This window comes from Scyliorhinus torazame, chromosome 7 (genome assembly GCF_047496885.1).
Source record: "Scyliorhinus torazame isolate Kashiwa2021f chromosome 7, sScyTor2.1, whole genome shotgun sequence".
In the NCBI taxonomy this organism is placed as follows: Eukaryota; Metazoa; Chordata; class Chondrichthyes; order Carcharhiniformes; family Scyliorhinidae; genus Scyliorhinus; species Scyliorhinus torazame.
In genome coordinates, this window is record NC_092713.1 from 162,796,792 (window position 1) to 162,824,443 (window position 27,652).

Below are 27,652 nucleotides of genomic sequence, written 5' to 3' on the forward strand. Positions count from 1 at the left end.
TCCATCCACCAGGTTTTATTGCACTTTCCTGCCAGGTTCTTGTGAATGGCACCAACCGTTTGTGAGACTGGTATCACCAGCACTGCTATCAGTGGTTGCATGGCCCATCTTATCTTTGGAGACTATAGTCTGATGCACGTGGTTACTTCAAACGGATTTATTAACGCCACAGAGTAAATGTGTTTCTTGTAAGTCCAAACTATTCCATCTTCTCTCCTGAGTATCTTGCACATGGCTGTTGATATCACTGTTACAGCATGATGGACATCTCTCAATATCGTAACTATTCCAATAATTGTGATCTGAGATTGTTGGCTTCAGGAGGTTGTCAAGGGGCAAGTTGAAAGAGGAGGTGTTGTCCTTTACACTGCTGAGAGGGGAGACGGACATGTGTTTGATGGTGGCATCACATTGGAGACAGCAGAACTGAGGGAGGATGATCTATGTCAACCAGAGGCTGGTGGCGTGGAAGATGAGAACTAGGGGAACCCAATCATTGGTCTGGCTAGGAGGGAGGAGGTTCGGAAGAGGGAGATTTATTCTGAATGGAGCCCGTGATGTGCCTTGCATTTCTGTGTGCTATAAATACCCAGGCAAGTCATGCACACACTGAACCAGCAATCATTCACAATTGGTTGTTTTATGTGAACTCAGAGTTATGAAATGATTCCAGTGACTGTGCTGTGACTTTGTCCAATATTCTTTCGCGTCTTTTGCAGAGGAGTTCCCGACACTCAGGTTCACTTTGACAAAAGGGATCCAGCTACTGATACCTCTCGAGAAAGAGGAAAACCCTTCTGTAGGTAAGACCTGACCTTAAACTGGCCCCAATTGGACTGTCATTATATTTTGATGTTTATAGAGGCAGGAATCTCAACTGGGAATGGAAACCGAGACTGTGGAAAACTCCCAGCAGGCCCGGCAGCATCTGAGGAGTGAGAAACAGAATTAACGTTTCGCGTCCAATCTGACTCTTCTTCAGAACTCCCAAGAGCTGAGTTGTGAACAAGAGTCAGATTGGAATCAAAGCTCTGTTTCTCTCTCCACAGATGCTGCCAGAGCAGCTGAGTTTTTCCAGCACTTTCTGTCTTTATTTCAGATTTCCAGCAGCCAGAGTATTTTGCTTTTGTTTTATTCCCTGCTTAGGACCTACTCGTTCACCTGTCCGCATGTGTCCATGCGTGTGTGTGTCTATGTGCCTGTGCGCATGTGTGCATGTGCATTGGCATGCACATGAAATGAAATGATAAATCGCTTATTGTCACAAGTGGGCTTCAAATGAAGTTACTGTGAAAATCTCCCAAGTGTGAAAGCCACATGTGTGAGTGTGTGTGTGTGTGTACATCCAATTGCCTCCTGGCAGCGCATCCCAAATCCTTACCACTCTCTGCTTAACAAAACAATCCTCGTATCTGCATTGCTCTTTGCCAATTAACTTTACATTTTGCCCACGCCGTTCTCGATTTTTCTACAAGGGAACACTTCCTCCCTATCTATTCTGTCTAGATAGAACCCGAGTGATTTTGGATACCTTCTCAACCATCTCTTTTCTGAGGAAAACAGTTCCAACTTCTGCAATCTACCTATTGACCTAATATTCCTGATCCCTGGAAACCATTCTCCTGAATCTTTTCTGCACTCCCTCCAATGCTTTCCCATCTTTCCTCAACTGTGATACCCAGAACTCAACATAACACTCTCATTGAGACCAGACCAGTGCATTATAAAGATTAACCATAATGGCTTTACTTGTCTATTCTTTGGCTCTAATTATAAAACCCATATATCTTTTTTTTTAAATAAAATATTTTATTGAAAATTTTTGGTCAACCAACACAGTACATTGTGCATCCTTTACACAATATTATAACAACACAAATAACAATGACCTATTTTATAAACAGAAAATGAATAAATAATAAATAACAAAAATGAAAACTAACCCTAATTGGCAACTGCCTTATCACAAGTAACACTCTCCAAAAATATAATTTAACAGTCCAATATATAATTATCTGTAGCAACGACCTATACATATTATACAGTATATATTAACAACCCTGAGAGTCCTTCTGGTTCCTCCTCCACCCCCCCCCCCCCCCCCCCCATCCTGGGCTGCTGCTGCTGCCTTCTTTTTTCCATTCCATCTATCTTTCTGCGAGGTATTCGACGAACGGTTGCCACCGCCTGGTGAACCCTTGAGCCGACCCCCTTAGAACGAACTTAATCCGCTCTAGCTTTATAAACCCTGCCATGTCATTTATCCAGGTCTCCACCCCCGGGGGCTTGGCTTCTTTCCACATTAGCAATATCCTGCGCCGGGCTACTAGGGACGCAAAGGCCAAAACATCGGCCTCTCTCGCCTCCTGCACTCCCGGCTCTTGTGTAACCCCAAATATAGCCAACCCCCAGCTTGGTTCGACCCGGACCCCCACTACTTTTGAAAGCACCTTTGTCACCCCCCATCCAAAACCCCTGTAGTGCCGGGCATGACCAAAACATATGGGTATGATTCGCTGAGCTTCTCGAGCACCTCGCACACCTATCCTCCACCCCAAAAAATTTACTGAGCCGTGCTCCAGTCATATGCGCCCTGTGTAATACCTTAAACTGAATCAGGCTTAGCCTGGCACACGAGGACGATGAGTTTACCCTGCTTAGGGCATCTGCCCACAGCCCCTCCTCGATCTCCTCCCCCAGCTCTTCTTCCCATTTCCCTTTTAGTTCATCTACCATAGTCTCCCCTTCATCCCTCATTTCCCTATATATGACACCTTACCATCCCCCACCCATGTCTTTGAGATCACTCTGTCCTGCACCTCTTGTGTCGGGAGCTGTGGGAATTCCCTCACCTGTTGCCTCGCAAAAGCCCTCAGTTGCCTATACCTGAATGCATTCTCTTGGGGCAACCCATATTTCTCGGTCAGCGCTCCCAGACTCGCGAACTTCCCATCCACAAACAGATCTTTCAGTTGCGTTATTCCTGCTCTTTGCCACATTCCATATCCCCCATCTATTCCCCCCGGGGCAAACCTATGGTTGTTTCTTATCGGTGACCCCCCCAAGGCTCCAGTCTTTCCGCTATGCCGTCTCCACTGTCCCCAAATCTTCAGTGTAGCCACCACCACCGGGCTTGTGGTGTAGTTCCTCGGTGAGAACGGCAATGGGGCTGTCACCATAGCCTGTAGGCTAGTCCCCCTACAGGACGCCCTCTCCAATCTCTTCCACGCCGCTCCCTCCTCCTCTCCCATCCACTTACTCACCATTGAAATATTAGCGGCCCAATAATACTCACTTCGGCTCGGTAGTGCCAGCCCCCCCCTATCCCTGCTACGCTGTAAGAATCCCTTCCTCACTCTCGGGGTCTTCCCGGCCCACACAAAACCCATGATGCTCTTTTCAATCCTTTTAAAAAAAGCCTTCGTGATCACCACCGGGAGGCACTGAAACACAAAGAGGAATCTCGGGAGGACCACCATCTTAACCGCCTGCACCCTCCTTGCCAGTGACAGGGATACCATATCCCATCTCTTGAAATCCTCCTCCATTTGTTCCACCAACCGCGTTAAATTTAACCTATGCAATGTGCCCCAATTCTTGGCTATCTGGATCCCCAGGTAACAAAAGTCCCTTGTTACCTTCCTCAACGGTAGGTCCTCTATTTCTCTACTCTGCTCCCCTGGATGCACCACAAACAACTCACTTTTCCCCATGTTCAATTTATACCCTGAAAAATCCCCAAACTCCCCAAGTATCCGCATTATTTCTGGCATCCCCTCCGCCGGGTCTGCCACATATAGTAACAAATCGTCCGCATACAAAGATACCCGGTGTTCTTCTCCTCCTCTAAGTACTCCCCTCCACTTCTTGGAACCCCTCAACGCTATCGCCAGGGGCTCAATCGCCAGTGCAAACAATAATGGGGACAGAGGGCATCCCTGCCTTGTCCCTCTATGAGCCGAAAATATGCAGATCCCCGTCCATTCGTGACCACGCTCCCACGCTCGCCATCGGGGCCCTATACAACAGCTGCACCCATCTAACATACCCCTCTCCAAAACCAAATCTCCTCAACACCTCCCACAAATAATCCCACTCCACTCTATCAAATGCTTTCTCGGCATCCATCGCCACTACTATCTCCGTTTCCCCCTCTGGTGGGGGCATCATCATTACCCCTAACAGCCTCCGTATATTCGTGTTCAGCTGTCTCCCCTTCACAAACCCAGTTTGGTCCTCGTGGACCACCCCCGGGACACATTCCTCTATTCTCATTGCCATTACCTTGGCCAGGATCTTGGCATCTACATTTAGGAGGGAAATAGGTCTATAGGACCCGGGTCCTTTTCCTTCTTTAAGAGAAGCGATATCGTTGCTTCAGACATAGTCGGGGGCAGTTGTCCCCTTTCCTTTGCCTCATTAAAGGTCCTCGTCAATACCGGGGCGAGCAAGTCCACATATTTTCTATAGAATTCGACTGGGAATCCATCCGGTCCCGGGGCCTTTCCCGCCTGCATGCTCCTAATTCCTTTCACCACTTCTTCTACCTCGATCTGTGCTCCCAGTCCCACCCTTTCCTGCTCTTCCACCTTGGGAAATTCCAGCCGATCCAAAAAGCCCATCATTCTCTCCCTCCCATCCGGGGGTTGAGCTTCATATAATTTTTTATAAAATGTCTTGAACACTCCATTCACTCTCTCCGCTCCCCGCTCCATCTCTCCTTCCTCATCCCTCACTCCCCCTATTTCCCTCGCTGCTCCCCTTTTCCTCAATTGGTGTGCCAGCAACCTGCTCGCCTTCTCCCCATATTCGTACTGTACACCCTGTGCCTTCCTCCATTGTGCCTCTGCAGTGCCCGTAGTCAGCAAGCCAAATTCTACATGTAGCCTTTGCCTTTCCCTGTACAGTCCCTCCTCCGGTGCTTCCGCATATTGTCTGTCCACCCTCAAAAGTTCTTGCAGCAACCGCTCCCGTTCCTTACTCTCCTGTTTCCCTTTATGTGCCCTTATTGATATCAGCTCCCCTCTAACCACCGCCTTCAGCGCCTCCCAGACCGCTCCCACCTGGACCTCCCCATTATTGAGTTCCAAGTACTTTTCAATGCACCCCCTTACCCTTAGACAGACCCCCTCATCTGCCATTAGTCCCATGTCCATTCTCCAGGGTGGGCGCCCTCCTGTTTCCTCCCCTATCTCCAAGTCTACCCAGTGTGGAGCGTGATCCGAAATGGCTATAGCCGTATACTCCGTTCCCCTCACCTTCGGGATCAACGCCCTTCCCAGCACAAAAAAGTCTATTCGCGAGTAGACTTTATGGACATAGGAGAAAAACGAGAACTCCTTACTCCTAGGTCTGCTAAATCTCCACGGGTCTACACCTCCCATCTGCTCCATAAAACCTTTAAGTACCTTGGCTGCTGCCGGCCTCCTTCCAGTCCTGGACTTCGACCTATCCAGCCCTGGTTCCAACACCGTATTAAAATCTCCCCCCATTATCAGCTTTCCCATCTCTAGGTCCGGAATGCATCCTAGCATCCGCCTCATAAAATTGGCATCATCCCAGTTCGGGGCATATACGTTTACCAAAACCACCGTCTCCCCCTGTAGTTTGCCACTCACCATCACGTATCTGCCCCCGTTATCCGCCACTATAGTCTTTGCCTCGAACATTACCCGCATCCCCACTAATATAGCCACCCCCCTGTTTTTCGCATCTAGCCCCGAACGGAACACCTGCCCCACCCATCCTTTGCGTAGCCTAACCTGGTCTATCAGTTTCAGGTGCGTTTCCTGTAACATAACCACATCTGCCTTAAGTTTCTTAAGGTGTGCGAGTACCCGTGCCCTCTTTATCAGCCCGTTCAGCCCTCTCACGTTCCACGTGATCAGCCGGGTTGGGGGGCTTCCTACCCCCCCCTTGTCGATTAGCCATCCCCTTTTTCCAGCTCCTCACCCGGTTCCCACGCAGCTGTATCTCCCCCAGGCGGTGCCCCCCCGCCCATCCCCTCCCATACCAGCTCCCCCCTCTCCCCAGCAGCAGCAACCCAGTAATTCCCCCCTCGCACCCCCCCCCCCCCCCGCTAGATCCCCCGCTAGCGTAATTACTCCCCCCATGTTGCTCCCAGAAGTCAGCAAACTCTGGCCGACCTCGGCTTCCCCCCGTGACCTCGGCTCGCACCGTGCGACGCCCCTTCCTTCCTGCTTCTCTATTCCCGCCATGATTATCATAGCGCGGGAACCAAGCCCGCGCTTCTCCCTTGGTCCCGCCCCCAATGGCCAACGCCCCATCTCCTCCACCTCCCCTCCTCCCCCCATCACCACCTGTGGAAGAGAGAAAAGTTACCACATCGCAGGATTAGTACATAAAACTCCTCTTTCCCCCCTTTTTAACCCCCCTCTTCGCCCCCCACATTCGCCCCACCACTTTGTTCAAATGTTCTTTTTAATAACCCGCTCATTCCAGTTTTTCTTCCACAATAAAAGTCCACGCTTCATCCGGCGTCTCAAAGTAGTGGTGCCTCCCTCGATATGTGACCCACAGTCTTGCCGGTTGCAGCATTCCAAATTTTATCTTCTTTTTATGAAGCACCGCCTTGGCCCGATTAAAGCTCGTCCTCCTTCTCGCCACCTCCGCACTCCAGTCTTGATGAACGCGGATCACCGCGTTCTCCCATTTACTGCTCCGAGTTTTCTTTGCCCATCTAAGGACCATTTCTCTATCCTTAAAACGGAGGAATCTCACCACTATGGCTCTGGGAATTTCTCCTGTTCTCGGTCCTCGCGCCATCACTTGGTATGCTCCCTCCACCTCCAACGGACCCGCCGGGGCCTCCGCTCCCATTAACGAGTGCAGCATCGTGCTCACATATGCCCCGACGTCCGCTCCCTCCGCACCTTCAGGAAGACCAAGAATCCTCAAGTTGTTCCTCCTTGCGTTGTTCTCCAGTCCCTCCAACCTTTCCACACATCGTTTCTGATGTGCCTCATGCATCTCCGTCTTCACCACCAGGCCCCTGTATGTCGTCCTCATTCTCGGCTGCCTTTGCCTTCACGACCCGAAGCTCCCGCTCCTGGGTCTTTTGTTCCTCCTTTAGCCTTTCGATCGCCTGTAGTATCGGGGCCAACAGCTCTTTCTTCATTTCCTTTTTGAGCTCTTCCACACATCATTTCAAGAACTTTTGTTGTTCAGGGCCCCATGTTAAACTGCCACCTTCCGACGCCATCTTGGTTTTTGCTTGCCTTCCTTGCCGCTGTTCTAAAGGATCCACTGCAATCCGGCCACTTTCTCCTCCTTTTTTCATCCGTATCCAGGGGGGATTCCCTTCTGGTTTACCGCACAGTGTTTTTAGCCGTCAAAATTGCCGTTGGGGCTCCTATCAAGAGCCCAAAAGTCCGTTTCACCGGGAGCTGCCGAAACGTGCGACTCAGCTGGTCATCGCCGCACCCGGAAGTCCCCATATATCTTTTTAACGACTTCCTCAACCATAAGACCATAAGACATAGGAGCAGAATTAGGCCACTCAGCCCATCGAGTCTGCTCCACCATTCAAGCATGGCTGATATTTTCTCATCCCCATTCTTCTGCCTTCTCCCCATAACTCCTGATCCCCTTATTAATCAAGCACCTATCTATCTCTGTCTTAAAGACACTCAGTGATTTGGCCTCCACAGCCTTCTGCGGCAAAGAGTTCCACAGATTCACCACCCTCTGGCTGAAGAAATTACTCCTCAACTCTGTTTTAAAGGATCGTCCCTTTAGTCTGAGATTGTGTCCTCTGCTTGTAGTTTTTCCTACAAATGGAAACATCCTCTCCACATCCACTCTATCCAGGCCTCGCAGTATCCTGTAAGTTTCAATAAGATCTCCCCTCATCCTTCTAAACTCCAACGAGTACGGACCCAGAGTCCTCAACCATTCCTCATACAACAAGCTCTTCATTCCAGGGATTATTCTTGTGAACCTCCTCTGGACCCTTTCCAAGGCCAGCACATCCTTCCTTAGATACGGGACCCAAAACTGCTCACAATACTCCAAATGGGGTCTGACCAGAGCCTTGTACAGGCTCAGAAGTACATCCCTTTTCTTGTATTCTGGCCCCTTGACATGAATGCTAACATTGCATTTGCCTTCCTAACTGCCGGCTGAACCTGCACATTAACCTTAAGAGAATAGTGAACAAGGACTCCCAAGTCCCTTTGTGCTTCTGATTTCCTAAGCATTTCCCCATTTAGAAAATAGTCTATGCCTCCATTCCTCCTTCCAAAGTGCATAACCTCACACTTTTCAACATTGTATTCCATCTGCCACTTCTTTGCCCACTCTCCTAGCCTGTCCAAGTCCTTCTGCAGCCCCCCTGCTTCCTCAATACTACCTGTCCCTCTGCAGATCTTTGTATCATCTGCAAAGTTAACAACAGTACCTTTCAGTTCCTTCCTCCAGATCAGTAATGTATATTGTGAAAAGTTGTGGTCCCAGCGCAGACACCCTGAGGCACACCACTAGTCACCGGTTGCCATCCTGAAAAATACCCCTTTATCCCCACTCTCTGCCTTCTGCCAGTCAGCCAATCCTCTATCCATGCCAGGATTTTACCCTTAACACCATGGGCTCTCAACTTATTTAACAGTCTCCTGTGCGACACCTTGTTAAAGACCTTCTGGAAATCTAAATAAATCACGTCCACTGGTTCTCCTTTGTCTAACTTCCTTGTTACCTCCTCAAAGAACTCTAACAGATTTGTCAGACATGACCTCCCTATGACAAAGCCGTGCTGACCCAGTCCTATTTTATCATGCACTTCCAAGTACTCCGCAAACTCACCTTTAATCACGGACTCTAAAATCTTACCAATGACCGAAGTCAGGTTAGTCGGTCTATACTGTCCCGTCTTCTGCCTCCCTCCCTTCTTAAACAGCGGTGCTACATTAGCCACTTTCCAGTCCTCTGGGACACTTCCTGCCTCCAGTGATTGCTGAAAGATCACCACCAATGCCTCCACAATCTCCTCAAGTATCTCTTTTAGAACCCTGGGGTGTAGTCCATCTGGTCCAGGGTATTTATCCACTTTCAGACCTTTCAGTTTCCGAAGAACCTTCTCCTTAGTGATGGCCACTACCCTCACCTGTTGCCCCTGATTCACCTGGAGCTCTGGCATCCCACTGGTGTCTTCCACCTTGAAGACAGATGCAAAATAACTATTCAGTTCCTCTGCCACTTTTTTGTTTCCTATTATTACTTCTCCAGCCACATTTTCCAGTGGTCCAATGTTTATTTTTGCCACTCTCTTACCTTTTATACATTGAAAAAAACTTTTGCCATGTTATTTTATATTACTAGCTAGCTTTCACTCATATTTCACCTTCTCCCCCCCCCCCCTTCTGCTTTTTTTGTTGTCCTTTTCATAGAATTTACAGAGCAGAAGGAGGCCATTCAGCCCATCGAGTCTGCACCGGCTCTTGGAAAGAGCACCCTACCCAAGGTCAACACCGCCACCCTATCCCCATAACCCAGTAACCCCACCCAACACTAAGGGCAAGTTTGGACACTAAGGGCAATTTATCATGGCCAATCCACCTAACCCGCACATCTTTGGACTGTGGGAGGAAACCGGAGCACCCGGAGGAAACCCACGCACACACGGGGAGGATGTGCAGACTCCGCACAGACAGTGACCCAAGCCAGAATCGAACCTGGGACCTTGGAGCTGTGAAGCAATTGTGCTATCCACAAGGCTACCGTGCTGCGCCCTCTGCTCACTTTTAAAGGCTGCCCACTAATGCTCGCCATTTTGTATGCTTTATCTTTTGCTTTTATGCTGTTCTTGACTTCCCTCATCAGTCATGGACACCTCGTCCCCCCCTTAGCCTGTTTCCTCCTCCTTGGGATGAATTTCTGTTGTGACTTCTGAATAACCCCCAAAACCCCTGCCATTGCTGTTCCACTGTCTTCCCTGCTAGGCTCCTTTTCCAATCATCTCTGGCCAGCTCCTCCCTCATGTCTTTGTAGTTATTTAATTGCAATACTGTTACGTCTGATTCCAGCTTCTCCCTCTTAAACTGCCGGCAGGGCAACACTTGGCCCATCCACGTGCAGCAGCCACAGTACCCTCTGCAGGAGGGTGCGAGACAGAAGGCATGGAGCGTACCACTTGCATGGGTAGCACTAGCCACTGACACCCCTCAGCATCGGTCAATTGCTCTCCTTGCTGCCATCTTGTTGGCTGAGGTAAGTGTGTGTGGGGAGTGGAGTGCTGATTTGTGTCTGCAGCCTGTCAGCCTCTCGAGTGACAATCCCGACTCCAGGCAATCAGACACCGTTTTTCATTGGAATCGATCGTGTTCCATGTGGCGCTAGCCCCTTAATGGTCACTGGATTTTACTGTGGTAGAACACCACCGATTCAGTCCCGGATTCAGGGACGATCCTGCCGTCTATTTGTTAACATTTATTCTTTCATGCCATGGAGAGGGGGCATCACCAGCAAGACCAGCATTTATTATACATCCCTAATTGCCCTTGAACTCAGTGGCTTGCAAGGCTGTTTCAGAATGGAGCCAAGAGTCAACCACATTGTATTGTCATAGAGTCCCCACAGTGCAGAAGGAGGCCTTTCGGCCCGTCAAGTCTGCACCTACCCTTCGAAAGAGCACCCTACCTAGGCCCACTCCCTCACCTTATTCCTGCAACCCCACCTTAACCTGCACATCTTTGGACACTAAGGGGTGAATTAGCATGACCAATCCACCTAACCTGCACATCTTTCGATTGTGGGAGGAAACCGGAGCACCCGGAGGAAACCCACGCAGACATGGGGACAGTGTGCAAACTCCACACAGACTGACACCCAAGGCTGGAATTGAACCCAGGTACCTCGGCGCTGTGAGGCAGCAGTGCTATCCATTGTGCCGCCCTATTGCTGTGGGTCTGGAGTCACATGTAGACCAGACCAGGTAAGGACCAGATGGGTTTTTACAACAATTAAGGGCCATTACTGAGACTAGCTTTCAATTGCAGAGTTTTTAATATTTAGATTCCAGCAGTTGCCATGGTGAGATTTGAACCCATGTTGGCCTGGTCCTCTGGTCCAATATTAGCACTACGCCACTGTGATAACCTGCCCGAGATCTTTGGGGACGGACCAATTAGCCTCTCCATGACCTTATAGAATACTAACTTCCTGTTGAGGGGCAGGAGGGGGAGGTGGCCACCAATGGAGTAAATGGACTATGGCATATAAACCAGCATAGATGGGAGCTGAGCAGGGTAGTCCCAGCTGGGGACTGGAGTGTACTATCTATAGAGTTTATTTTGTAATAAAAGAAGTTTCTTTACCTCTCATTTTGGACTGCTCTGTGGCCACTAAACCAGCATCACCCTGCTCCGTCTGCAGAATTGGTTCCGAACGTCGTTCCGGAGAGGCCTGACTCAAGAGCTATGCAATGCCTCCGCGTCCGAGACTCCCCAGCCACAGAGCTAATTTTTCTTCTTATCACCTTAATTGGTTGCCCTGAATAAGTTACTTTGAATTCCGGGAAATACAAGGGGGGCAATTCTCCCAAATGGAGCCCAAGTGTTCGCGCGTCGTCAACGCCATCGTGTTTCATGACGGTGCGAAACGGGCACGGGGACAACTGATTCTGTCCCCCACAGAGGGCCGGCGCTGGAGTGGTTCACGCCGCTCCAGCCTCCCTTCCCGGCGCCAAATGTGCGCCGCGCCAACCCGTGCATGCGCAGTTGGGCCACGCCAACGTGCGCATACGCGGGGGACTTCTTATCCACGCTGGCCCCGACTCAACATGGCATCAGTGTTCAACATGGCTGCGCAGAAAGCAGGCCTGGGGGGGTGGAGAGAGGCCGGCCCGCCGATCGGTGGCCCCTCCCCCGGGGACAGAGCCCCCCCCCCCCCCCCCCCCCCCCCCACAGGTCACCCCGGCCCTTTGTGCAGAGTTCCCGCCGGCAGCGGCCAGGGGTGAACGACGCCGGCGGGACTCTGTCGTATCCGCGCGGCCGCTCGGCCCATTCGGGCCGGTGAATCGGCAGCCCCTGCCGATTCCAACGGCCTGCGGCCGACGCCGCGCCAAACGTGCCGGCGCAAATGGCGCCGATTCTCCACACCTCGGAGAATCACGCGCCGGCATCGGGGCATCGTGGCGTGGTTGCGCTGATTCTCCGGCCCGGCACGGGTCTCGGAGTATCGCCCCCAAGATTTTATGCAGTCTCTCTCTTAATTGAATGCCTGAAGTCCAAGTTCCATTCTGAACTATCGGGAATGCACTTCCTCAAAGGCCAGTATGTCATTCAAAGCTCTGGTACCCAGAATTGTTCACAGTAACTCAGCTGAAGTAGGATTTCTACCTCTTTGTGTTCCAGTCATCTAGATACAAATATCAGCATTCCACATCCTTTTTCCTAATTTTCTGTGCAGGTTTGTGACACTTCAATTTTCCCGGACAATTCTCTTTGGATCCCCACTGTTGATGTTTTTCACCATTTGGGAAGTCCTTAGGTTCCAAGGTGGATTAGTTTACAGTGAAATCCATTTGTCACAGTTGTACCCACTCGTTTTAATGTGTTAACATCTCTTTGTAATTCTCTGCTTCCGTCTGCACCGCTTACAGTATCGCCCATCTTTGCAGTGTTGGCAACATTTGGATAAGTATTTTTCTATTCCATCACTGAAGTCATTAATAAACCCAACACAATAAGTAGTTAAAGTCCCAGCACATATCCTCGTGGGATATGCAGCAAATTAGATTACCTGCCCATTATCTATTACCGTTTATCTCCAGTCACTCAACCAATTTGCCTTCAATTCCATGAGCCTCAACTCGAACTAATAGTGTGAGGGACTTTAGCAATACCTTCTGGAAGACCAGATTAGTCTCCACTTTTATGGTAAACACTTCAAATTCAACCAGATTCACCAGCTATGAGCTATCATTTCCAAATCTGAGCTGGTTCAGCTGACAATGATTCATATGTTACTTAATTATAGGCTCCAGTAATTTCCATGCAACAGGTGTGAGAGGAACAGTTTTACAATTCCCTTGTTTCCCTTTCCCACCTTTCTTCATTAGAAGAGTAACAGGTGCATTTAAAGTAACAAATTTAGATTCTTCCCCTCTGTGTTTCTGTCAATGTCTCTGTGTGTTTCCATCAGTGTTTCTCTCTCTCTGTTTCTGTCACTCTCTCTGTTTCTGTCACACTCTCTCTCTCTGTTTCTGTCACTCTCTCTGTTTCTGTCACTCTCTCTGTTTATGTCACTCTCTCTCTGTATTTCTGCCATTCTCTGTGTTTCTGTCACTCACGCTCTGTCTCTCTGTTTCTGTCACTCGCACTCTCTCTCTGTTTCTGTCACTCTCTCTCTGTTTCTGTCACTCTCTCTCTCTCTCTGTGCGTTTCTGTCAGTGTCTCTGTGTGTTTCTGTCAATGTCTCTCTGTGTGTTTCTGTCAGTGTCTCTCTGTGTGTTTCTGTCAGTGTCTCTCTGCGTTTCTGTCAGCGTCTCTCTGCGTTTCTGTCAGTGTCTCTCTGTGTGTTTCTGTCAGTGTCTCTCTGTGTTTCTGTCAGCGTCTCTCTGCGTTTCTGTCAGTGTCTCTCTGTGTTTCTGTCAGCGTCTCTCTGCGTTTCTGTCAGTGTCTCTCCCTGGGTTTCTGTCAGTGTCTCTCTGCGTTTCTGCCAGCGTCTCTCTGCGTTTCTGTCAGTGTCTCTCTGCGTTTCTGCCAGCGTCTCTCTGCGTTTCTGTCAGTGTCTCTGTGCGTTTCTGCCAGCGTCTCTCTTTGTGTTTCTGTCAGTGTCTCTCTGTGTTTTTCTGTCAGTGTCTCTCTGCGTTTCTGCCAGCGTCTCTCTGCGTTTCTGTCAGTGTCTCTGTGTGTTTCTGTCAGTGTCTCTGCGTTTCTGTCAGTGTCTCTGTGTGTTTCTGTCAGTGTCTCTGTGTGTTTCTGTCAGTGTCTCTCTGTGTGTTTCTGTCAGTGTCTCTGTGTTTCTGTCAGCGTCTCTCTGCGTTTCTGCCAGCGTCTCTCTGCGTTTCTGTCAGTGTCTCTGTGTGTTTCTGTCAGCGTCTCTCTGTGTTTCTGTCAGTGTCTCTCTCTGTGTTTCTGCCAGTTTCTCTTCTGGTGTTCTTTCTGATTCCAGTTCTCAGAATGGGTGTTGTGTTCACAAAGACCACAGAAGCTAAGTTCATTAGCAAAGCTAACATTTATTTACACTACTTAATTAAGCTCGACCACTTACTCCTATAGTAAATGATGTGTTGGGTGTTCTGGATCACAAACAGGTCACCAACACTGGAAGTGGTGCAACTCTATTTTATTATAAGGTTAACTATATTAACATACTTGAACTGTGGGTAAATGCAATACCAGCTTTAACTGTTGACCCTTGCCTAGTCCTAACCAGGTGATGCACTCAGCACATGGTGAATGTCTGTGTTGCAGGCTGTGAGCTCTGTGCTCCGAGCTGGCTGCTACTAGAATGAGCGGGAACTCCCCGTCCCCTGTCTTTATAGTGCGTGTGCTCTCACTGGTGATTGGCTGCGGTGTTGTGTATGCTGATTGGTCCCACTGCATGTCCATCAGTGTGTGTGTGTGTGTGTGTCTGCACCATAATATACTGGTGTATATTATGACAGTAAACAATCTAATAATCTACAGTCTACACTTGTGTCTCTACAGTCTATCTATAACTGTACTGTACTCCCAATCACTGCTCTCCCTGGCTCTCCTCCAGCTCACTCCCAGATGTCTGTGAGTCACTGCATGATATAGTTATGCTTGTAGCACCATCTAGTGGTTAATTATGATATGACATTAACCCTCTGTCTTCTGAACATTTCCGATAGTGTCACATCCCCTTTTATTTGAGAAAAATCATGTTTTAAATTCTTTCTAACTTTTTTTTATATATTTGAGAATGGTTTCATATATTTCATGCTTTAAAGGTCTTTTACATTTCATAATTTTACTTTCAGAGTTACAGTCCTTTGTGTTTTTACAAAGTCAGTCTATTTGGTGATCTTCTCCTTTTTGATCTTCTTAGTGCACTCGCAGTGCCATTGGAGTTTTCTGTTGTCTGTTCTGTTTGAGTAGTTGATAATAACGCTGCTGGTAAGTCAACGTTGCAAAACATTTGTCTCTGGAAACTGTAGCGAATTCTTATGATTCTATACTGCTTATCTATTTCTGGAAAACATTATTCCAGCCTCAGTTTGTACCACATAAAGGGCGGGATTCTCTCAGCCCCGTTGCCGGGCCGGAGAATCCCCGCGACCGGCGCAGATCGCGCCGCGCCGCCCCAACGCCGGCACACGATTCTCCACAGAGCGGAGAATTGGTGCCATTGGCGCGACACCTGCTCTCAGCCGGGGGGAACTCCGCATGGAAGGGTCGGGGGTGGCCTGTGGGGGGGGGGGGGGGAGGGGGGTCCGACCTCGGGGGGTACTCCGATGTGGCCTGGCCCGTGATCGGGGCCCATCAATCGGCGGGCCGGCCTCTCTGGCTGGGGACCTCCTTTCTTCAGCGTCGGCCACTGTAGTCCTGTGCCATTTTGCATCGGGGCCGGCGCGTTGAAGGAAGCCACTGTGCATGTCCCTGGTGCCACTGCGCATGCGCGGATACCGCAGCGCCCAGTTCACGCCGAGATCAGTTGCTGGAGCGGCATGAACCGCTCCAGTGCCGTGCTGGCCCCCTGCAGGGGCCAGAATTGCTGATCTGAGGCCCTGTTGATGCCTTCGAGAAACTCGACGGCGTTTCCGACGGCGTCAACACTTAGCCTCAGGATCACAGAATCCCGCCCATGATCTTGGTGCAGCCTTATTTAACACCTTTGCTACTTCTGACCAACCACAATTTGGATTTTTTATCCTTACAATATCACCTTCTTTGAGTGCCGGTAATGTTTTTGCATGCCTGTCATAGTATGCTTTTTGTTGCATTGCTTTTGTTATGGGCCAGGGTTTATAGAATTTTATCATAGAATTTATCATAGAATTTACAGTGCAGAAGGAGGCCATTCGGCCCATCGAGTCTGCACCGGCTCTTGGAAAGAGCACCTGACCCAAGGTCAACACCTCCACCCTATCCCCACAACCCAGTAACCCCACCCAACACTAAGGGCAATTTTGGACACTAAGGGCAATTTATCATGGCCAATCCACCTAACCTGCACATCTTTGGACTGTGGGAGGACACCGGAGCACCCGGAGGAAACCCACGCACACACGGGGAGGATGTGCAGACTCCGCACAGACAGTGACCACAGCCGGAATCGAACCTGGTACCCTGAAGCTGTGAAGCAATTGTGCTATCCACAATGCTACCGTGCTACCGTTTAGAGAACCCCAAAGTGTATCATGGAGTTCACCTGACCCACAACTTTTAATAGATTGTGGTATGGGGAGCACACGGCCTACTCTACAGGTGTGGTACAGCAGAAATGGTAAAGTATTTTTTAAAAGCAAAACAATGTTTATTCTATGAACTCGAGTTAACTTTTAAAACATACAGTGAACATCTTAGCAACCATCAATTCAAATACAACCCCCAAAGAAGACAACACTACGTAATGATTAAGCTGACCTTTTAACATCCATAAGACTTTAAAAACCTTCAAAACAGAAAGAGATCAGGCTTAACTTCACTACTGAGAACATTTAGAATTCTGAATTCACCAAATGATCAAGAGACAGTCTTTTCATGGCAGAGAGATCAACAGTATACCTGCTCTGTCTGGCTTCAGCTCCAACACTGAAAACAAAACTAAAACACACCCTGCAGCAAACAGCCTAAAACGAAAGTAAAAAGCTGACAGACAGCCCAGCTGCACCCATTCTCTGACATCACTGCAGTAGTAAACACCTATTTCTTAAAAGTACTCTCACTACAGATATTTATATACACACCCATTTATAAAAACCCATTTCTTAAAGGCACTCTCACATGACACCTCCCCCCAAGAAAAAAAACCCCATCAACTTCAAGATGGTTTCATTTTTCACCTTTTCACTATCCTTTAAGAAGTGTACACAGTAAATATACTTTTTTGTTTAAAAAAAAACAACACACGCAAACAGGTATAATAATCTAGTCCATTTTTGTTCTTCTTCTTCCGACTGAAATCCTTCTTGATTGACACTCTGAACAAGAAGGTCCATGCACGATCCGTCCATTTCTCTACGCCTCGGCATTTCTCTTTAACGTCAGATACTTTAGTTCAATCTGATCACAGAGTCCCTTGTAATTCTCCAACACAGGAGCATTGGTTATCACAGCTTTCAGGCAGTCAAATGCCTGTTGGAAGTCCGCTGTCCACTGAGATTTCCGACGTTTCTTCAGCAAGTCTATCAGTGGAGTAACCACGCTACAAAATGTTTTCACAAATGTTCGATCAAATCCACTCATACCAAGAAATCACATTATTTACCATCGTCTTGGGGGTATTGAAAACTCCTCAATAACTGTTGGTTTCACATCCCGTGTGACCATTCGACCCTGTCCGATTGTATGGCCAAGGAAAGTGACTTGGGCCTTTCCAAATTCACTTTTGGCTAGGTTTACCACCAAACTCGCTTCCTGAAGTCGATCGAATAACTCCATCAGATGTTTTAAATGTTCTTTCCATGTCTGGCTGAAAATTACCAGGTTGTTGATGAATACCGCACAATTGGGTAATCCTGAAACAACTTTGGTAGTTAACCGTTGAAATGTGGCTGGGGCATTTTTCATGCCAAATGACCTAACTTTGAATTGGTATGTACCATCTGGAGTCACAAAAGCCGAAATCCCCTTCGCCCTTTCGGATAAAGGCACCTACCAGTAACCTTTAAGTAAATCCAGTTTAGAAATAAAAGCTGATTGTCCCACTTTCTCAGTGCAATTCTCCAAACGTGGGATAGGATAAGAGTCCGTTCTTGTAACTGCATTAACCTTTCTATAGACCACACACAACCGTTGGTACCATCTGCTTTAGGTACATCACTATGGGTGAGCTCCATTGGCTGCAACCCACTTCAATTATGGCATTTGTAAGCATACTCTCAATCTCTTTGTTAACCTGTGCCAATTTTAAAGGTTAAATCTATATGGATGTTGTTTGATTGGAACAGCATTGCCCACATCTACATCATGTGTAGCCATTTTAGTACGTCCCAATTTATCTCCACAAACTTGCCCATGTGATATCAATAACTCTTTCAGGTCAGTCCGTTTTTCCTCTGGAAGGTAACTCAACAATTTATCCCAATTTTTAAGAACATCCTCATTTTCCAATTTAATTTGTGGTATGTCAAATTCACAGTCACCTGGATTTGGTTCGTCACTTTGAGTTAGAATCATTAAAATCTCCTTTTTCTCTCCTTCCCTTTCAAAGTACCTTTTAAGCATATTCACATGACACACTCGGTGAGTCTTCCTTCTATCTGGTGTTTTTACCACATAATTCACCTCACTTAATTTCCTTTCAATCTGATAAGGTCCACAAAACCTTGCTTTTAAAGGCTCACCAACCACTGGTAACAACACTAAAACTTTATCTCCACTGGCAAAATTATAAACTTTGGATTTCTTGTCCACGACCCGTTTCATCACATTTTGTGCAACTTTTAAATGTTGTCTAGCCAATTCACCTGCTCTGTTTCATCGTTCCCTAAAATTTGACACGTAATCCAATAATGTAATTTCTGATTTCTCAGCCACCAATTTTTCCTTAATCAATTTAAGTGGTCCTCTTACCTCATGACCAAAAATTAGTTCAAAAGGACTAAATTTGGTTGACTCATTAGGAGCATCCCTAATTTCAAACAGTATGAATGGAATTCCTTTATCCCAATCCTCTGGATAATCGTGACAATAAGCCCTCATCATTGTCTTTAATGTCTGATGCCACCTTTCTAACGCTCCCTGCGATTCTGGATAGTAAGCAGTTGATTTAAATTGTTTTATTCCTAAGCTATCCATAACTTCTTTGAATAACCTTGAGGTAAATTTTGATCCTTGATCCGATTGTATTTCTGTGGGTAGTCCATATCTAGTAAAGAATTTAAGTAACTCCTCCACAATCTTTTTAGCTGTAATATTGCATACTGGAATGGCCTCTGGAAACCTAGTAGACACATCCATTATAGTCAAAAGATATTGATTCCCACTTTTTGTTTTAGGAAGCGGTCCTACTCAATCAATTAAGACGCTTGTAAAAGGTTCCTCAAATGCTGGAATGGGTATTAAGGGCACTGGTTTTATCACTGCTTGAGGTTTCCCTATCACGTAACATGTGTGATGTGATTGATAAAATTTAACTACATCTTTATGTAGCCCAGGCCAATAAAAATGTTTCTGGATTTTAGCTTGGGTTTTCCTTATTCCCAAATGACTTCCCACTGGTACCTCATGTGCAACTCGCAACACCTCCTTTCTATACCCTACCGGCAATACTACTTGATGAACTTCTACCCACTTTTCATCCACCTGCATATGTAAAGGTCTCCATTTCCTCATCAAGACATCACTTTTACGGTAATAACACTCTGGTATACACTCAGATTCCTCTTCCGTATATGCTTTCTGATACATCCATTTTATTTCTATATCGTTTTGTTGTAACTCTGCCAATTTTCCTGAACTAAAAATATCTGCCTCATCCTCCACCTGTTCTTTTCCAACCATCTGATCAAAAATCGTTTCTGATAATTGCACTTCACCTTTATCTTCACTCTGATTTCTCCTCTTGTCTTAACCTGTGACTTTGCGACCTTGTTACTACACAATCCGGAAAAATCCCAGGGTATTTGTCCTTCAACACTTCAGTTGTCTGATTTTCCACTGGCTTATCAGCCACAGTAGGCATCACTCCCACCTGCGATGCAGCTATGTCATTACTCAAGATAAACTGTATTCCTGGACAAGATAGTTTCTCTATTACTCCTACTCCCACTTCACCACTCTTCACTGGACTTTCCAACCTTACCTTATGTAATGGAACACTACTCCTCTCGCCCTGAATTCCGCATTTTCTGGCATCATTCTTCCCAAACTACATAACTCCTCATCTCTTACCATTAAAGATTGACTAGCTCCCGTAGCTCTTAAAATTGTGACTTCTTTACCTGCTTCTCCTGATACACATGAGTAAACTTTACCCACTCAAATAAACTCTTTAAAGAGATCTGGCACCTTCATAGATCATAGATCATAGAATTTACAGTGCAGAAGGAGGCCATTCGGCCCGTCGAGTCTGCACCGGCTCTTGGAAAGAGCACCGTACCCAAGGTCAACACCTCCACCCTATCCCCATAACCCAGTAACCCCATCCAACACTAAGGGCAATTTTGGACACTAAGGGCAATTTATCATGGCCAATCCACCTAACCTGCACATCTTTGGACTGTGGGAGGAAACCGGAGCACCCGGAGGAAACCCACGCACACACGGGGAGGATGTGCAGACTCCGCACAGACAGTGACCCAGCAGGGAATTGAACCTGGGACCCTGGAGCTGTGAAGCAATTGTGCTATCCACAATTATCAATCACCTCTTGATCAGGCTGTACAATCTTTTGCACCTCCTTCGCTCCACTTGGGCTTTCCTTTCCACTTTAACAAACTCTACTGTCTTATCCTGTTTTACCACATCAGCCTTCCCAGTGCTTTTCTTTAACTATCAACACTGACTTTACATGGCCGAGTTTATGACAGTGAAAACATTTGAAACTTTTCATTTAATTTCCACCCTCCTGGATTTCTTTTTTAATCTGAGGTACACTCTCCTTATTATCTCCCATCAGATCTCCTTTACCTTTACCATGTGAGTATTTCTCATGTCCCCAGTTTCTATCCCTCACTGGCTGAAACTGATGTCGGAAACCAAGCTTTGATTTCTGAACTAATTCATAATCATCTGCCATTTCTGCTGCTAACCTCGCAGTTTTAACCCTCTGCTCTTCCACATGAGTTCTCACTACATCAGGAATTGAATTTTTAAACTCCTCCAAAAGTATAATTTCTCTGAGAGCTTCATACATTTGGTCTATTTTCAAAGCCCTTATCCACCTATCAAAATTACTCTGTTTATGCCTTTCAAAACCATGTATGTTTGACCAAATTCTTTCCTTAAATTTATAAACCTTTGTCTATAAGCTTCAGGCACTAGTTCATATGCACCTAAGATGGATTTTTTCACCTCCTCATACGTCCCAGATACCTCCTCCGGTAGTGATGCAAACATTTCACTAGCCCTACCTACCAGCTTTGTTTGAATCAGTAATACCCACATGTCCTGTGGCCATTTCATTTGTTTAGCCACCATCTCAAATGAAATGAAAAAGGCTTCTATCTTCTTCTCATCAAACCTTGGCAATGCTTGGACATATTTAAATAGATCCCCACCAAGCCTATGACGCTTTTTCTCACTATCATCACGATCATCCAACTGTACGTTTCCCTTTACGTCTGCCAATTTTAACTGACTGTCATGTTTCATGGCCATTTTCCGAAGTTCAAACTCTCTCTCTTTATCTTTTTCCCTGATCTGTATCTCCCTTTCTCTTTCTTTTTGTTCTGTTAGAGCTATTCTTTCTTTTCTCCTTTCTTCTCTCTCCTTTTCTTTTTCCTCTTTATCTCTTTCTTTTGCGCTCTCTCTCTTTCTTTTTCCTCTCTTTTGTATTCACGCTGCTGTAATTTTTTCTCATGTTCCATTTGTTTAATTTGTAACTGAATTTTTGCCATTTCCAATGAGTCAAACTGTATCTCAGGCAACTTTAAATGCTTAGCCACCGCCATAATTACCTCATCTTTTCGCATTTTGTCAGGTAGTGTTAACTGCAATGTTTTTGCAAAATCTAACAGTCTGCTTTTTGTATCTGTCCATAAGGTACTGCGTGTGACCGTCTCCACCCCCAAAAACTTCAGAGCCTCTGAAAGAGCCATTGTCCACAACACACTCCCTACTTAAACTGACATACCACACCTGAAAAGCAACCACAATATGCTTTGTAACATCCATAAGACTTAAAAAAACCTTCAAAACAGAAGCTCATAAAGCTTAACTTCACTACTGAGAACACTTAGAATTCTGAATTCGCCAAGTGATCAAGAGACAGTCTTTTCATGGCAGAGAGATCAACAGTATACCTGCTCTGGGTGGCTTCAGCTCCAACACTGAAAACAAAACTAAAACACACCCTGCAGCAAACAGCCTAAAACGAAAGTAATAAGCTGACAGACAGCCCAACTCCACCCACTCTCTGACATCACTGCAGTAGTAAACATCCATTTCTTAAAGGTACTCTCACTACAGATATTTATGTACACACCCATTTATAAAAACCCATTTCTTAAAGGTACTCTCACATGACACTTTTGCTTGATCCATTCATGAACTAACTGTTCGTCCATGTTAGGAATGGTAATGGCTCGCAATGTTGTATGGATCTTCCTTCCCATGAGCATTTGGACAGGCGACAATCATGACGATAAAGGAGTCGCTCTGTAGCTTAGCAGTAGTGATAAGTCCTTCTTGTCATCATGCTCCTTCTTGAAGAGTTGCTTTACTATCCCGGCTCCTTTCTTGGTTTTCCATTTGGAATGAGGATATAATGGACTGGAGGTAACGTGTTGGAGGTTGTATGCTTCGGCAAATGACAATCATTCCCAACTACTGAAACAGGGTCCATTATCCGTCACAACTTTTACTGGAATTCCATGTCGAGCAAATACAGATTTCACTGCTCTTATCACTAAGTAAGCAATCGAATCCGACAACGTTATGACTTCAGGATAATTAAAATAGTAATCTGTAATGATTAAATAATAATTCCCTCTGAAAGAGAACAGATCCATCCCAACCTTTAACCATGTGACGATCTCACTTGCTACAAAGATTTCTTTACAGTGGGATGGTTGATGAGTTTGACAAACACTACACCATGGGCCATGGGCAGCATGGTAGCACAGTGGTTAGCACTGTTGCTTCACAGCGCCAGGGTTCCGGGTTCAGTTCCCGGCTTGGGTCACTATCTGCGTGGAGTCTGCACATTCTCCCCGTCTGCGTGGGTTTCCTCCGGGTGCTCTGGTTTCCTCCCACAAGTCGCGAAAGGTGTGCTTGTTAGGAGAATTGGACATTCTGAATTCTCCCTCTGTGACCCGAACAGGCACCGGAATGTGACGATTGGGGCTTTTCACTGTAACTTCATTGCAGTGTTAATGTAAGCCTACTTGTGACAATAAAAAAAGATTTAAAAAAAAGAAAGACACCCTTGCACGCAGTTGTCAACATCTCTATTGATGCTCGGCCAGTACACTGAATGCCTGGCACGTCTGCGATGCTTCGCTATCCCTTGATGCCCTTCATGTATCTTTTCCAGAATACTTTTTCTCAGGCAGGACGGTATTACAATTCTGTCTCTTTTAAACAGGAATCCGTTTTTTCATAGTCAGGTCACCCTTGAGGCTTTGAAAACTGCTCCAACTGCCATTAGGCCATCCTTCTCTTGCAAAGCAATACATGTAGGATCTAGGAAATGTAACTGGATGGGAGGTGTCTTTCCTCCCCTCTCTTCTATTTTTTTCTTTTTACAGATCATCTAACTAGGGTGGAGGGGGCATCTGGGTGGTGTCCCCTAATGCTTTTTACATTCTTTTGTGCAGTTGCCTCAGCATCGGCCATTGCGCGTTTCTCCTACCCGTTTTTCTTTGTGTTCTCTCGCTGTGCTGTGGTTGCTACCACTGTTGTCTTCCCCTGTGCTCTCCCCCCCCCATTTTTGTTCAATTACCTCTTCCCCCTTCTGGCTCCCTTTTTTGTTCTCCCCCCTCCCCCTCCCTGCCCACCACCCTTCTTCACTGCTGCCCCCCCTTTCTTGCTGAGATTTACTACCTCACCTTGCCCCCCCCCCACCCCCCGCTGGTCCTCCCTCGCTTTCCTCTTTCTGTCTTGTCTTCTCTATTTCTCCCTGGCTACTGGCTATTTATTTATTTATGTGTTAGCCACAAACAGGTCTCTGAACAGTCGGGTAAATGGCTCCCATGTTTTGTGGAAGCCCTCTTCCGACCCATGGTGGTGAATTTGATTTTCTCCATTTGGAGAGATTCCGAGAGGTCGGACAGCCAGTCTGCAGCTTTGGGTGATGCTGCTGATCGCCAACCAAGCAGGATTCTACGGCGGGCGATCAGGGACGCAATGGCAAGAGCGTCCGCCCTCTTCCCCATGAAGAGATCTGGCTGGTCTGATAACCCGAAAACCGCCACTCTCGGGCATGACTCCACCCTCAACCCACCTTGGACATTGCCTCGAAGAAGGCTGTCCAGTACTCCGCAGGTCTGGGGCAAGACCAGAATATGTGGGCGCGGTTGGCCGGGACCATTTGCCACCATTCACATCAATCCTCCACCTCTGGGAAGAACCTGCTCATTTGGGTTCTGGTCAAGTGGGCTCTCTGTACCACTTTTAGCTGCGTTGGGTTGAGCCTCATGCATGTGAAGGTAGAGTTGACCCTCGTGCATGTGGAGGTAGAGTTGATCTTGTGCAGTGCTTCGCTCCAGAAGCGCCACCCTATTTCGAACCCAAAGTCTTCCTCCCATTTCCTCCTTGTCATGTCCAGTTCGGTGTCAGCCCTCTCTAGCAGTCGTTCGTACATGTCACTGCAGTTCCCTCTGCCGAGGATGTCTGCATCCAGTACCTCTTCTAATAGTGTTGGTCATGGTGGTCACGGGTATGTCCTGGTCTTCTTCCGCAGGATGTTTTTAAGCTGCAGGTTGTGGTAGTCTGTGTAGAGGTATTACGGTACCTGGTAATGCTGGAACACCATTGGTCGATATTGTATGTTTCCTATTGGTCAAGCTGCATGGTAGCTCTGCCCTGCAAGGCGGGGTTTAAGAGCCCGTGCCGCCCCAGCAGCCTTCTTTCTGTACCTGAGCTGCTGGGGGAAACATCTAGCTTATTAAAGCCTTCAGTTGGACTACAACCTCGCTTCAGTGGTCATTGATCGTGCATCAATTTAATAAGCTAGATTTAAAAGGATGGAGCTCTGAATCAAGCCGGAGTGTCTGCAACTCAGCCCCCACGCGGCAAACTCAGCGGCAATCCTCAAGCACTGGCTGGCGTGTTTTAAAGGATATCTCGGAACGGCCGAAAACACACCCACGGGAGAACAGAAATTGCAAGACCTGCACTCGAGGGTGAGCCCGGAAATTTACACCCTCATCGAGGACGTGGATGACTTTGATGCAGCAATTGAGCTGCTAAAAGGACATTATATTCGCCCGGTAAACCAGGTCTACGCCCGACATCTGCTAGCAAGGAGGCACCAAATCCCTGGGGAATCGCTGGAAGAATTCTACCGTGCGCACCTGGTGTTGGGGAGAAACTGCAGTTGCCCGCAAGTTTCAGCGAGCGACCACACAGAACTCTTGATCTGGGACGTTTTCGTGGCAGGTATGCTGTCCTCCCAAATCCGCCAGCGATTGCTGGAAAAAGACACCCTAGGCCTCAAGGAGGCACAGGCCCTTGCAGGCTCCCCGGATGTGGCCTCCCGAAATGTTCCCGACCGCGCGGCAGCCCCCTGGGCAGCGTGGAACCCCTCCGCAGCCGACCCCGAGCCATTTCCCATCCCCCCACAAACTTGTGCGGCAAGGCGGCCTGGCAACCCCGGGGGGCCCCGCTACTACTTTTGCGGGCAGGCCAAGCACCCCCAGCAGCGCTGCCCGGCCCGTGCATCCACCTGCAGGGGATGCGGTAAAAAGGGCCACTTCGTGGTGGTATGCCAGGCCTGTGCGGTCACCGCGGTCTCCAGTGGCGAATGTGGACCGCCACCACAAACCTCGCCACAGTCTCCGTGCGGCCAGCGGGTGCCGCCATCTTCCTCCTCCAGGGCCACGTGCAGCCACCGGGCGCCGCCATCTTGTCCCGCAGACGCCACATTCGATGGATGGGCGCCGCCATTTTGTGCACCCCCAGCCATGTGCGACCAATGTGAGCTGCCATCTTGGATGGACTCCCAGGACCCCAGCTCGGCTGACCGCACACCGCCCGAAGAGAACACTCAACTGCTGCGATTAGCCTCGGTGACCCTGGACCAGTCCCGACCTCGAACACTCTCAACTGCTACAACAACAGTACTAATCAACGGGCACGAGACGTCCTGCTTAATCGACTCTGGGAGCACGGAGAGCTCCATACACCCCGACACGGTAATGTGCTGTTCTCTCCTCTTCCACCCCGTTAATCAAAAAATCTCCCTGGCCTCCGGTTCCCACTCAGTTGAGATAAAGGGGTTTTGTGTAGCAAACCTCACGGTCCAGGGAAGGGAGTTTAAAAATTACCGGCTCTACGTCCTTCCCCACCTCTGCGCGGCCACACTCCTAGGATTAGACTTCCAGTGTAACCAACAAAGTCTAACTTTCAAATTCGGCGGCCCTATACCCCCCTCACTGTCTGCAGCCTCTTCACCATCAATGTCGATCCGCCTTCCCTGTTAGCGAACGTCACCCCGGATTGCAAACCCGTCGCCACCAGGAGCAGACGGTACAGTGCCCAGGATCGTATCTTTATTAGGTCAGAGGCCCAAAGGCTACTGAGGGAAGGAGTCATTGAAGCTAGGAACAGTCCCTGGAGAGCTCAAGTAGTGGTGGTAAAGACCGGGGAGAAGCATAGGATGGTCATCGACTACAGTCAGACCATCAACAGGTTTATGCAGCTGGATGCGTACCCTCTCCCCCGCATATCCGACATGGTAAACAGGATTGCGCATTACAAGGTCTTCTCCACGGTGGATCTTACGTCCGCCTACCACCAACTCCCCATCCGCACTAGTGACCGCAAACACACTGCCTTCGAGGCAGATGGGCGGCTCCACCACTTCTTAAGGGTTCCCTTCGGTGTCACTAACAGGGTCTCGGTCTTCCAGCGAGAGATGGACCGAATGGTTGACCGGTACGGTTTATGGGCAACATTCCCGTATCTCGATAATGTCACCATCTGCGGCCATGACCAGCAGGACCACGACACCAACCTCCGAAAGTTCCTCCAGACCGCAAAGATCCTTAACCTTGCGTATAACAAGGATAAATGCGTGTTTAGCACCGACCGTCTAGCCATCCTCGGCTACGTAGTGCGAAATGGAGTTATAGGCTGAACGCATGCGCCCCCTTATGTAGTTCCCCCTCCCTCACTGCTCCAAGGCCCTGAAGCGCTGCCTAGGGTTTTTCTCTTACTATGCCCAGTGGGTCCCCAACTATGCGGACAAGGCCCGTCCCCTGATCCAATCCACAGTTTTGCCCCTATCGATAGAGGCCCGCCAGGCCTTCAGCTGCATCAAAGAGACATTGCAAAGGCCACGATGCACGCCATCGACGAGTCCCTCCCCTTCCAGGTCGAGAGCGAATCGTCTGACGTTGCTCTGGCGGGCACCCTCAACCAAGCGGGCAGACCCGTGGCCTTCTTCTCACGTATCCTCCATGCTTCCGAAATCCGCCACTCCTCAGTCGAAAAGGAGGCCCAGGCCATAGTAGAAGCTGTGCGACATTGGAGACATTACCTGGCCGGCAGGAGATTCACTCTCCTCACGGACCAACAGTCGGTTGCTTTCATGTTCGATAATGCACAGCGAGGCAAGATAAAAAACGATAAGATCTTGCGCTGGAGGATCGAACTCTCCACCTTCAACTACGAGATCT

General features: G+C 48.0%; 1 protein-coding gene across 1 annotated transcript in view; it reads left to right on the plus strand.

Moving 5' to 3' along the window:
* LOC140427361 (regulator of G-protein signaling protein-like) overlaps positions 1 to 27,652 on the plus strand; it is a 523,624-nt gene that overhangs the window by 115,450 nt on the left and 380,522 nt on the right. Inside the window, exon 9 of the mRNA XM_072512910.1 lies at positions 720 to 803. Coding sequence (XP_072369011.1) covers positions 720 to 803 — 84 coding nt within the window. The remainder of the gene's footprint in view (positions 1 to 719; positions 804 to 27,652) is intronic.